This window comes from Lichenostomus cassidix, chromosome 7, assembly GCF_008360975.1.
Source record: "Lichenostomus cassidix isolate B80296 chromosome 7, HeHo_3.0, whole genome shotgun sequence".
Lineage (NCBI taxonomy): Eukaryota > Metazoa > Chordata > Aves > Passeriformes > Meliphagidae > Lichenostomus > Lichenostomus cassidix.
In genome coordinates, this window is record NC_139488.1 from 20,113,902 (window position 1) to 20,127,610 (window position 13,709).

A 13,709-nucleotide genomic window follows, 5' to 3' on the forward strand; every position below is an offset into this window, starting at 1 on the left:
AACCTTCAACTACCATTAGATGCTGCCGTAGCCACTGTAACCTCGACACATAACACTCACCCTGGGCTATTACAGTTCTCTCTAGGAAGGAACTTTAGGCCTCAGTTCAAGGTTGGCCAGCGCAGATTGCATCACCTAATGCATCGTTTATTACAGACGTTCTGTGTGACTGATTTCATGCAGCCCTAGTGTGAGGAGCAGAAACCAGCATGTCACATGGCTGACCTGCAGCTCACAAGCCCTACATGCCACTCATCAACCCTGCCCTGAACCTAATTGTTTGTTCTTGGCTACAACATTATTTCAGAAATCACAAGCCCTTGATTTGATTTAATTTGATTGATTTGAAGGGTATCATTCTTATTCTAAAATACCCTGCACAGGATTTAATTCCAATCTTGTGTTACAGTTCAAGGCAAAATTCCATCAGGGGGATGTTCTGACAGAGCTATCACAGGGAATCACAGAACTTGCTATTGGAATAGCAAACACTGTTGTCAAAGCTGGCAATAAAATCCATCTCTCTACTCAAGTTTCTTACAAAAGTATGCTAAACTATTCATGCTATTCAATTGATTAACAAAGTCCTAAACCAAACAACAACAGAAAACACAAGTGCAAATCTGCTTCTTGATAGTAAGTGCAGAAGAAGAGAATTTAGTCAGGGGAAACACTGGAGTGTTACTGTGCTGTGGTTTGTGGAGCTGCACACTGAGTTTCAGATTAGGTTGAAAAGCAGCTTGTGGAAGTGACTGGGACTGGTGGTACTGATTTAATCCCTTGGAACCTTTTCCTTACCTGCAATAAAAACACACATTTTAACAATAATTCTAAACTTAAAATTCAATGCAAGCTGTAATAATAGGGAAGACTCCTCACAAAACATTCAACCACAGGTACTTTTCAAAGACTTACGCACTACTGCCAGGAAGCTAGCTAATGGTATCTCCGCTTGTGGTCACTGGAAAAATTTGGCTCTCATGAAGTACTTGGGCCCATTTTCAAAGTTAAAAATGGGCTTTTTAAATGCTCAAGAAGGAGCAAGAATGCACAGCTCATTGTATGAGGATCATGTGTTTGACACATTTTAAGTCGATTGAGGTAACATACACAAATTGGGGCACGCCTTTTTTACTGCACAAATGACTTTTTTCTTAGGATGATCCTCTGTATCATTACTGCTGATGCAATTTATTTTGGGGGGCTTTTGGAGACAATGTTGTATAGGGAGACAAGACTTATGCTTGGTTACAGCCTTGCACTGGAAAAAGCAGCTATTTCTGTGGCTTCACTCTAGCACTTGAGTAGAGATAATTCCTTTCTCCACTACTGCAGCAAAAGATGTTGTAAAGGTATGATACCAGTTCGCTTAGGGCAGTGAAGCTTTTTATGGTAAAACCATTATACATACATTGTGAGTATTTTGCTAAAAGCAAGGGGAGATGTGTGGAAGGGTGACAAAAAAATCCAACAAAAATCCCCTACAGTTTTCAAAGATAAGCAGAGGTAGTTTGGATTTCTTAAACCTCCACTTTGTCAGTAATAATTGTGAGTTTACTTTAATTAAAGGCATAATTTTGTCACATAATCAAGTGTTGTGATTCTAAATAGCATACAGGCTTTTGAGAACTGGAGAGCTTGATTTTCTGGAAGTCGGGTGCATACTGAATAGCTTGAGTCCATTGGGATTTTTCTCAATATATATTTTAATTTTACTTGATAAACAACTTATCCTGATTATGACTAAGAAAGATAAAAAAAAGAGGAAAAAAAAGCCTACTGAGTTGAGTATTGAAGAATACACAGAAATTTGGGTTTAGGGAAATAGTAAATCTTGAAGAAGAACCACCGTGTTGCACAAGCACAGCAATTATCAAAAAACACACTAGGCAGCTAAGTGTATTTATGATGAAAAGGAAACCAATTCACACAGCTCAACAAATGTTTTGGTGTTGGGACTTAGCAGAAATCTGCCAGTCTTTTAATATCAACTCTATTAACTGCTCAGAGATTACTGGGTTTGTACTTGTTCAAAGGAGGAGTTAAAAAAGGTTACACTTGAGCAGATTCTAGGTCAAATGCTCTCAGATATCTTTAGCCAAGCTCAGGAAACCTTTTTTATACTTGCAGTTGTTTGCAAAGAGAGAGAGTAAGTCAGGAAAACCTTTAGTTTCACATTCTCATCCATGCAACATTTCCAATGCTACACTGGAACAACCACATAGGTTCTTTGTGGTGCCTCAGGATTCCACTGGCTGTATTTCCCTCATGCAATGCTATTCCCAGAGAAAGCACTGGCAGTAGCAAGTATCAGGACAATCTCTCAGATACAGAAAAATAATTAAGTCAATTTGTTTCTTACTACATGCAAGTGAAATTATAATAGCATTACATTTTTATTGATTTTTTCTTGAAGTGGCTTTGTTGCTGTCATGACTAAATAGATTACCATGAAAGTTATTTTGAAAAATAAAGTATTTATTTGCTATTATTCATTCTAATTGTGTTTTTTAAAATTTGCCTGGCATTTTAAAACAATTACATGACTAAGCCAAAGACACAAAAATGTGCCATGTATGTCAGGTTGCAGCTACGTAACAAGTTGCACATAATAGGTGAAAATTCAAAATATATTCTTTTTGTGGCTGAACTTTTTAAATGCTGACAAATATCAGCATACAATGGCCACTTGCAGGTTTTTATCTCTTCCTGATCTCAGTTTTCTACTAGAGCACCTATAGCAGTTATCCTGCCTTCTATGCTTCTGGAGACAATGAGGTTTAACATGCCACAGTTATGTCTGTGAATCAATTAGGCAAAAAAACCCACTGGCCTGGCCTCTGCAGTTTTGTAAAAGGATAGCTGTTCACAAGCAATGAGCAAATCCAGTCAATTATCTGACACTATAAAATTCCTGAAATATTTGCCAGACTTTGTATATAACAGCTGTTAATCAACTCAGTCTTCTACATCTGCTGTCAGTGTAACAGAATGGGCTGTTCAGGGGACAAGAAATCGTTCATTTCATTGAAAATGAATGTCCTGCAAAATCATCTGTGACTCAGCCAAAATGAAAACTGTGAGTATTGCTTCTGTGACAGGAAAATCTTTCTCCAGAATTGAAATCTTGGCTTGTGTGTGGTAATTTTTTCAGTGGATCCAGGAAAACAGCAAAGCATTTGCCTCAACACATTCTATATTTTCACCAGTCTCACATCTCAGTTACTGCCCCTGACCATGCCAAGGACAGTCAGAAGGTTGTCCTTACCAAGGGTTTTCAGTTTTTGACTATCAAACTGACTGACTTACACAATATTACCCACTCTGCTTGGTGCCATCAAACTGTTCTTCAATACAGCAAGGGCTATTTTACATTTTGGAACAGGATGAACGCTGGCAGGGATGGCCATGGAATTGCCACAGAGGGTTTCGTGTACATAAAGCAGAGCAGCAGCAGGCTGCTGTGGAGCAGCCCTGGGCACGAGGGAAAACCTTTTCACATCCTGCTGTCCTCCAGGCTGTGGCTGGACGTGGCTGCCGAGCCCAGCCGGGAGCCCAGCCTCCTCACGAGCCGCTTTTCTGGCACAAGATAACGGGTCTGTCCCCCGGCCTCGATCACTCCCTGTTTCTCTAAGGCATAACCATAAATTCCCGCTGCCCAGATGGATGCCAGCGCAGTTAATGATTCGCCAGGCCCGTCCGGCAGCGTGCAGCCCGCGCTGGGCAGCAGGGCACGGGTCACGCCGGGGGCAGCGCTGGCCGCGCAAACCCCGCTCGGGCGAAGGCGCCGAGGCGCAGGGCGAGCAGAGCCCGGGCCCTGGCTCGCTCCGCGGGGCTCCCGCCGCCCCCGGCCCCGCCGGGTCACGCCAAGGCCTCGGGTCCCGGTGCCGCGCACCTGCCGGGCCCGCCCCGCCCCGCCCCGCCCCGCTCCGCCGCCCGGCCTGGCTGAGCAGCCGAAGGGCACCGCTCGGCCCCCGCCCGCCCCGCTCTGCCTCCCCGTGGCGGCGCGGAGCCGGCGGCCGCCCGCCCCCGCCACCGCCCTCGCACGTGTGCCGGGGAAGGCGCTCGGTGCCGCCCGGGCGGCGCTTCCCCCCGCTCCCCGTCGCCTCCCCCTCCTCCGCAGCGGGAGCGAGAGCAGCCTCCGCCCGGCAGCGCCGGGGCCGCTCGCCGCCGTGCCGCCCCGCCAGGACGTCGCCGCCGCCGATGGCCGCCCCGCTGCCCGGTGCGCCCGGCGCAGGGCGGGCGGCGGAGCCTGCTGGCGGCGGCCCCCGCGGCTCTCCCCGCCCGCCCCCTCGGCCCCCCGGGGGGGACCCGCCGCCCTCGCCCCCCGACAGGTAAGGCCGGAGCCGGGCGGGCGCCGCCGCCCCGCCGCTCCCTCCAGGGCCGCCCGCTGCCGTCGGGGGGCGGGCAGCGCCCTGCGGGCGGGACGGGGCTGGCGGGGCCGGGGCGAGGCGGCCTGGGGAGGGGGCGAGGCGCAGGAGGGGGCGGCCTGGCTCTGGACCGGCCCGCGCCTCCCCGCAGCTCAAAAGTTGTTTCCCGGCCCTGCAGAGACTTTCCGCCGCTGCGGGTGCGTGTGTGTGTCCCACCCCCAAGCCCCTTTTTATTTGTGAGGTTTCCCGGTTGGAGGTGAAAGGAGCCGGCGGTGCCGAGCCTGCCTTGTGAGGCTGAGCCAGCCGCTACTTTATCCTTGCAGTGTCTTTCTGAGAGTGTTGGTGAGATAAAGCCGCTTCCCCGGGAGCGGTGCCGCTGTCAGCGGTGTGCACCCGCTTGGTACCTCTCGGGCTGCTCTTAAAGGCATTGGTCTCTATTCTTAGCAAAGGAAGCTGTGAGCTGGGTTTTTCATGAAGCATCTGATGAGTTTCGGTAGACTGAAGTTTACAAAATCTTAAAATACTGCATGCAGGATTTTTTGCTCCTCCTAAAGCATAATATCACTTTAAATGAACGTTTGGTGATGATTTTCAGTAAGTAAAGCATCTTCATTCTGTATTGATACCTTCTTCTGATTGTTTTCCCTACTTCATGCCAATTGCCATACGAAATCTGGAGTGATAATAAAGAAGGTAATAAAGTAAAATATTAAGCTTGGAGACATCAACTTGCACATGTAGAAAAATCTTATTGCATGTTGGCAGGGACAAATACATCAGGTGCTTTGGGTACAGGTCTTCAGATGAAATCAAGTCTACAAAGTGCTCTTCAATATTTTATGTGAGAAAACAATGCCCTGTAATGTACACAGCAGTCTAAACAACCACGTTATTAATGTGATACTTTAAACCAGTGCCTGAGCTCTTCAGCACATACAGTAGTGATTACCTTCACTACTCCTGCAAATGCTGCTTGGTGGTACTTCTGACACAATCCTGTTTAAGCAGACAGCAGCAACTGAGACATGTATTTTATTATGGAGCTGCAGGAATTCCAATACAAAACTAACTAACTGAAAACAGGAAAAAAAATGGATTGCTTTGCACTATTTTGTCTTGTCAGTCACTTTGATTTGATTCTGGTTAAAAAAAAAAGTTCCCATTTGTCTAAAATACTGTTGTGATGTACTTGGGAAGTTTTGCTGAGAAGTTACACGCATCTACTGTTGTAATATGTGTACATAGGGAATGGCATAAACACAGGGACAACAAAATATTTACTAATGTCCTTAGAAGCCAATATAAATATATCTGTGCTCTTACTCTGCAAAGACTTAAGCATATTCAAACAACTTTATATTCAGAGCTGAACACTTGGATTGCTTTCAAGTAGTGTTAGGCACTGTATGTTAATATATTCAGCCTACTGATTAAATGAAATAACTGCAAAAAAAAAGCTAATTGCTGCAACCAGGAAGCATCGTGGTGTTAGTGCCTTAGTAGTTCGTGTATTGTGGTTGGATATTGCAATTTTAACAGCAGTTGTTACAATTATTGGTTGATATTATGTATTCTGTTGAAATAGGAGAAAAAAGAAAGGTGACAGTATTTTGGAGAACCCATCGATTCCAAATCCTTTTCCCGAGCTGTGTTGCTCGCCGTTTGCATCAGTTTTGTCAGCCAGTCTGTTGCCCAAGGCAACTTCAAGAAAAAAGCAGGTAAGATTTATAAATTATTATTTGCCAGTTTCTAAATTGGTTTAATGAAAGCTTGAGGAAAAGCCCGGTTACCTATTAAGTTATTTTTCTAATAGAGGTGTTCCATATTTCTGTAATTTGGTGAAATTTTCTCTCTAGGTCATCAATGATTGTAGAAAATGAGGTTTTGGAATCTGTGACTTAAGACATGACTGCTCTTTCACAGAGTCTGTGTGTGGCTCTGCAGATTTTTCAGTTTAAGGGGAACCAGGGGCAGGCAGGCAGTACTTTATGTCCTTAAATGAGAAGTTAATTTCTTTTTTCCCTTCCTCCCCACCTCCAATTACTGTCATCAGTGTTACAGAACAGAGGGTTTTAACAGTCACTGAGCAGCTTTTCTGAAGTTCTGATTTTGCCAGGATAATGAAAGAAACCTAAATTGATGGGGAAGGAGCAAATGCTGTGTACCTGGCTATATTTTTAATGTCTGTGTGTTTTGTCAGTGTATGGCTGATGTCACTATGTTTCCATAAAGACCTTAAACTGTAAGGCAGGGGAAGATCCGAGTGGGATCAGACACAGTGCATTTGTTATCCTGAGCAGGGGTAGAGGAGGAAGAGTTTCCAGTTAATGGAGATTACTGGTGTCAAAGACCTGTTTCACTCTTTGAAGGCTGTCTCATTCTCTCTTCTCTTCTTGAGACTGGAAAGAGTTCTGACAAGGAACATCTGTGGGATTAAGAGTACTACCTCTTTTGCATTCTCTATTTTGGTGGTCTGCAGGATCCCTGTCTTAACAGTTTTCAGGGTGATATTGGAGTTGTAAGAATTTAAACTGCTGCTGGCTATTCCGTTTTTAGATTTGCATGAAGAATATGTGTGGAAGTTGAACTTTCTTGTGGTTGTATTAACTTATCTGAAGCTAACCTGCCTCAGCTGTTTCTGTGCACCTGCCAGAGAACTTTGTTAGCCAAGTTGTGGCTAGCACCTTAAGGAGGAACCTTCTCACCTCTTATCCAGTGAAAAACATGTATGTGTCTGGGAAATTGCACTGATTCTGTCTTGCCATATTTTGCATGTACTCCATGGTGTCTCTCTAAGGTATGGTGTCTTTCTGGACTACTTTTGCTTTTAGTTCTTCTCCTACAAGGGCAATACCAATCTGAAGGATTTCTGGTCAGTGTGCATCTGAACTTTGTTAATGCAGTGGGATAAAATTGTGCCAGTTTCATCTTTGGGCAAGGTGGAAGCTTTAAATGTCTCTGCAGAGGCAGGAAAAGCACTGAATGGGTAACATTATCTTTCAGAACAAAAGGACTAAAAGTCACATTTTAAAAAAAATAGTTAAAATTAGTCATGTTGCAGACTTAAATTGCAGTCATTGTGGTAATCTTTGGACTTGCAACTGGAAAGCATGATTTAACACACAAAGGTCAACTCTTTTGTAGCCAGTCATATTTAACATTACTGACAGGCTTGATCAGTTAAACCAGCTAAGTGTTAGCCTCAGTCTTCCAGAAGTTGAAGTTCATATCTTCACTGACTTTACTTCTGCTTCTTCATAAAGGTTCATGTAATATTTTTGCAATGATTTCCACTCACAGTCCTTCCATTTCTCTTGGTTTTTCATTTAAGAATGTAGTGCTCTCTCTGGTAAAAGGGGGAACAAGAACAACTGTTTTCCTGAGAGAAGCGAGTTAACGTAGTGCTGGTGTCTGTGGAGGGCCTGACCCGTTTTTCAGCAACCAGGAAAATGGAGAAAAATCCACTGTTTTGTAGAGGCATTTTAACAACACCGTGGCTTCTCCTAGTCGCCTAGGTGTCTGTTTATGGCCACTGCAGGAGAAATGATACTAGGCCAAGCAGACCATTTGTCAGACTCAGCATGACTGTTACATTCTTAATCTAAAATTATTAAAGGCCAAGTGACAACTGGCAAATTAAACTTTAAACTTTGAAATTCAGGTTGAAGTCTTCTAACAGATTAATAGAACTATTCAGCTTTTAAAAGAGAGGGGGTGCTAAGCAGGTGTGCCAAGAGAAGTGAACTGGCTGTGACTTTGACTTCCCACAGGTGGCTGTGGAACTGTGCTTGTAAATGTTGTGTTTCCACCCTCCGTCCTTATTTTGTCAACTTTGTAGCAGCTCTGTGTGCAAATACATATCTGTATACAAAAATTTCATGAATATTACTGTTACAGTTTGATAGTTTGCTAACTCTTAAGAAAAACCATCTACTCTTAAGAATTTTTTTTGTGCATAGCGTTGACAGCTGCCAGAATTTTTTCTGTTGCCTCTGTGATGATCTACATATGTTTTCAGTGATTCTTCTTTTAGAATGCTTGCTTTTGATTTAGTTTCTTTTTCTACTGTGCTTTTAATTTCAAGCATAGGGAAGAAAAATTGCAGAGTGAATTTCTACTTATGTCTTGTAGGTAACTATTATCAAAATGGGTGTTTCTAAAAGTGAAAAAAAAGATGCCTCTTCTGTCTTGTTTTTCTTTCCAGAAAAGATTTTCTGCTTCCATAGAAGAAAGAAGTTGTCATGAATATCTGCTTTTTTATTCATAGCACATGTGACGTCTGAAATCTTTCTACTTCGAAATAGATTATTAACATTATTTTGAATTCTTGTTTTTCTAAGCTGAAATTCTTACTGTCTTCTGATGATCTTTTATCATAAGCCTCTCAAAACATTGAACATGCTGCTTGAACAGCATGTTTGTGGGGTTGACTCACTGAAAATAAGTTTATAAAAGCAAATTGGTAAAAGCCACGTAGCAGAATAGTGAGTTTTCTCTGAGCTTGGGAGGTAGTATGTCTGTGTGTCCGAACATTATTTGGTCTGCCCCATCAACACAGATATCCATCTCTTTTCCCCCCTTGCAGTTTGGAAGAGTCTGGTGTTATATCTTGGAATCATAGAATCATTAAGTTTGGAAAAGACCTCCAATATTATTGGGTCCAACCTTTGACCAAACACCGCCATGCCCAATTAACCATAGCTCTAATTGCCATGTCCAGTCATTCCTTGAGCACTGCCGGGAATGGTGACTCTACCACATCCCTGGACAGCCTGTTCCAGTGCTTAACAACCCTTTCACTGAAGAAGTCCAGAAAAGCTGGCACTCTTCTGGACTTGGACAGGTACACTCTTGGACAGGTACACTCTTCCCAGTGTTAAGAACTGTCTGGGTGGACAGGCCCAGAGAGCGATGGTAAATGGTGCTGCATCCAGTTGGTATCCAGTCATGAGTGGTGTCCCCCAGGGATCAGTGTTGGGCCCAGTCTTGTTTAATATCTTTATTGCTGATCTAGATGAGAGGATGGAGTCTACAATTAGCAAATTTCTGAAGTTAGTTGAGATTGTTGATCTGCTGGAGGGTAGGAGGCCCTGCAGAGGGATCAGGACAGGCTGGATCAATGGGCCAGACCAACAACATGAGGTTCAACATGACCAAGTGCCAGGTCCTACACACTGCCCACAACAACCCCAGGCAGTGCCACAGGCTGGGGGCAGAGTGGCTGGAAAGTGGCCCAGCAGAAAATGTCCTGGGGCTGCTCGTTGACAGAGGCTGAACATCAGCCAGTTTGTGCGCAGGTGGCCAAGAAGGCCAAGAGCATCTTGGCTTGTATGAAGAATAGTAGCTCCAGCAGGACCAGGGAAGTGACTGTACTTGGGGCTGGTGAGGTCACACCTTGTTAACTTGTGTTAACTTCTGGGCTCCTCACTCTAAAAAACGACATGGAGATACTGGAGAGTGTCCATCGAAGGGCAGCAAGGCTCATGAAGGGACCAGAGAACATGTCTTAGAAGGAGTGGCTGAGGGAGCTGGGTTTGTTTAGTCATGAGGAGTCTCAGGAGGGTCCTCCTTGCTCTCTGCAGCTCCCTGAAGAGAGGTTGGAATGAGCTGGGGGCTGGTCTCTTCTGAAGCACCTGCAGTGAGGGAACACAAGGAAGGGTTCTTAAACTGAGAGAGGGGAAATTCAGATTAGATAATTGAAAAATTTTTGTCACTGTTAGGGTGGTCAGGCATCAGAGTAGGATGCCCAGGGAGGCAGTGGAGTCACCATCACTGGAGGTGTTTCAGAGGCATCTGCATCTGGCGCTGGGGGACAGTTCAGTGGTTTAGGGGTTACAGTGGTGCTGCTGGGTTGATGGTTGGACTGGATGATCTTAAAGGCCTGTTCCAACCTTGATGATTCTATGATTCTATGAAATGTGTTCAGATAAACTGAATTTTATGTTTCGTCGTGGAAAACTTTTATCTGAATTTGCCAAAATAATCATCTTTCCCCTCATGTCCAACACAGCATGGCCACCTTGGTGGATGGTGGGAAATGTTGCCCTCCTCTGAGGAACTAAGCATTTCCTGCTATTAGGTGGAATTCATGAACTCGTATGGAAAATCCAACTGTATCTCAGAGCCTGTGTTCTCTAAGAAATGACAAGGAACTGAAAATATAAACCACTGTACTTTTGTCTTCAATTATGACCAAAATAAATATTAGTGGGGAAAAATATGAACTGTAAGAAAACTCATTCTGTTCTTGTTAACTCTGGTCAAATGAGCTAAGAAGAGGTTACTGTAGCTCTATGGAAGCTGAGTTTTTAATGCTTTCTGAAAACAAAACCTGAATCATTTGCACTGCAGTGACAGTTCTTGCCCTGCTCAAGGATAAGCCAAAAAGTGTTTCATGACAAAAGTAGTTCAAGGTAATTAGTGCCTTGTTTCTTTAAATTAAATTAGAAGTGCAAAAATAAAGCTCAAGTAAATCTCAAGGTGAGGAACACTCAAATCTGAAATTTTACCTTGCCTCTTTTGTCTTTCTTGATGTTCTAAACAAGTAGATATTTTTATCATGTAGAAGCCAAATATACTCTCAAAATGTTCTTTCCAGGAAATCAGTTGTATCGAGACCTCAAATACATGTGATTGTAGTGGAATGTCACTTTGCTTTTTTGTATTCACAAAGATTTTGACAAAGAAGAGCTAACAGGAACTTTGTGTTAAAAAGCAGATTTAAAAATTTTTTTTAAAATGTGTGCTGTTCTAAGTTTATGAATAATATTGAGCATTGACTGTTGTAATTGGAGTACCATTTATTTTTTTACACTATAGTTCAGGGTCTTCTAGTGTATCTGCTTAAAGCCTCATTCTTCAAAACTTTGCATATAATTCTACTAGCAAACATAAATGGCTACATTTTTGGTACTTAGACGTTTTCATGATGGATTTTTTTGGCTGAAGTATGTTTTCTCTTGACTTTTAAACAATGCAAAAACAAAAGGGTTTTTCACTGAAATGCAATTTTTCATAAATTTCTAATCCCTTTCCAAGGGTTGAGACTTCTTTTCCAACCAAAAGAGGTATTACTTGAATTTTCTGTAATTCCTATCTGTCTCTTACCAGATTTCCTTCCAAACTGGAGACAATTGCACAGTATCCTCCTCTATCACTTCTCCAGTATTTTCTTCTTTACAGCCTCTAAGCATATATCAGTTTTCCACGTCTTCCCCTCAAATTACACAAAAAAGACTTAGAATTTGTGTGTCAGAATGGAAGGAAAATTATCCTTCCAACCAGTTTATAGATAAACAGTAAAAGTATTTTGTACAGTACCAACTTACAGAGCTCAATGAAGTCTCTAATATTAAAGGATTGCAAAAAGGATCCAGTTGAATTCCTTTTTGTTGTGTTTAATTTGGTGGTCTGCCCCAGTTTCTGTGCTCTGTTCTTAATTTATATGGTTGAACCTGCCCACAAAGGAAAGATTAACTGATACTACTGTAGATTGGAATTATTTAGAGCCCTGTTAAAACTTGCTATTTTAATGCAGGTACCTTTGTACTTTGACCAGTCATCTTAACACTGTGACAGAAAGTCACTTGTCTACGTAGGTAAAAATCCTGATTTTAGAAATCAGGAATATCATCTAGTTTATACTGGAGGTGCCCTAGCACAAGACATCTGATATATCAGCATGGGAAAACTTCAGAATGATCACCTGTTTGTTTCTTTTCTTTCTCGTTTTGGATTTTACTTTATCTTCTTTACGTTGCTTCATTCATTAGTGTATCTTTCTTATAGAGATGAGAAATTAGTTGCTTTCTGTCAAACTTCATGTCAACCCGCAATGCTTTCTTTCACATATTAACCTCGTACTTCGTTGCTGTCCAAAAACAGCCCAGACAAAGACTGTAGACATTCTAACTTCATGAAAAATAGCATGTCTTCTTTTTTTCTCCTTTCTAATAAGCAAGTGAACAAGGTCACTCTAACTTTTGTGGTTACTATGATATTGCCTCTGCAAGCTTGTTGCTTAATTGGGTAACATCAAGAAAATGTTAGGCTTGAAGTTTTACAATTTTTACATATATAGAATAAAAAAATCATCAGTACTGTAAAAGATTTTGGTAGGCATTTTGCTGATGTTTGTCAGATTGGAATGATTTTAATAATCCTTTGGATTTTGATTGCTTTGGATTCATCAGCCTAAAAGTCAAAACTGAAGTTGCTTATCTTTTAGGTTCGTTTTCTCAGTACTAGAAACTGCCTCTTCTGTGCCATTTGGGAAGTTCTGTTTTGAACAAGAAACCTCTGTGATGTTGCAGTAGATCTAGAAAACCTCTGTAAATGTGGTAACCTTGATTTTCCAAAAAGTGAATCTTTAATATTTATCTCTTGAATTCTGAGTTGACTGCCTGGTATTTTGGTCCCATGATGTCTCTCTGTCATTACAGGGTGGCGAGGGCAGGTGATGATACAAATAGTATCAACTTCTTTGAATATACAAGAGACTTGTCAGTTAAAGCCAAGTGAAACTGCAGGGAGCTTCTTCTCTAATGCTGCTGAGTCACTTTTGATAATTCACTTTTATTGAAGTTGACATTAAAAGATTAATCTCTCATGAATGGAGGTTGAATACTCATAATTTTCAGAAGGAAATGAGATGTAATAGATACCAACACTGTTCTTATTTATTATTGCTCCCAGGGATGGGCACTTTTATTTAGGGTTAGACTGGACAACTGAAGAGGTTGGGTCATTTTGTAGCCACTCCATACCTGCCATAGACAGAACCATGACTAAAGAAATATTTTACTGCCAGATCTTTTTTGAGGTGTCTTCTCATTGATGGCACTGTCACTAAGTGATGCTGTGGTAAGGGAGGCATGCAAGAGGTCAGTATTGCAACAAGAGAGCACTGTTGGCATCTTCCTTTTACAGACCATTGTCTGAACTGTCTTTTGATCACAACAGATACACATTCCCCTCTGACATCCTGGGACACACAGTTTAGATTAACCAGAACGGTATTTACTAACATTCATAAAATTGGATCAAGCTTTAAATATTTTTGTGTGGTTTTTTCCTCTGTTTTGTTTTTTGTCAATGTTTTCTTCTGGTCTTCTAAAACCTCTGTAGTTCTGTTCTGGTCTACTTTTGTTGTCTCATTGCCCAGTATTGTAAACACCTGCTTTATATCAGGTATTGCTATTTTTATATCATAAACAGTTTTATAGTTGCATTGAATGAGACTGAGGATAGTCAATAATGAATAGTTAAATTACCTTAAATGCTACTGGTTTGGTGAAGCTGACAACTTAGAGCATTCTTAATAAAGGTTTACAACCTCTT

At 42.1% G+C, this 13,709-nt stretch overlaps 1 protein-coding gene across 6 annotated transcripts in view; it reads left to right on the plus strand.

The window, feature by feature from the left end:
• Nucleotides 1-13,709, plus strand: part of GRB14 (growth factor receptor bound protein 14) — a 71,811-nt gene that overhangs the window by 8,758 nt on the left and 49,344 nt on the right. For 3 of the 6 annotated variants that reach the window (XR_014853487.1, XR_014853486.1, XM_085066609.1), the window contains exons 1-2: nucleotides 3,986-4,334; nucleotides 5,956-6,088. Coding sequence is in view for 4 of the 6 variants with exons in the window: in XM_085066609.1 (XP_084922735.1) it covers nucleotides 4,204-4,334; nucleotides 5,956-6,088 (264 nt within the window). In the remaining 2 variants the exon portion in view is untranslated. Of the gene's footprint in view, nucleotides 1-3,985; nucleotides 4,335-5,955; nucleotides 6,089-13,709 lie in introns of those variants that run through there. The other 3 variants (XM_085066607.1, XM_085066605.1, XM_085066606.1) reach the window with 3 other exon arrangements.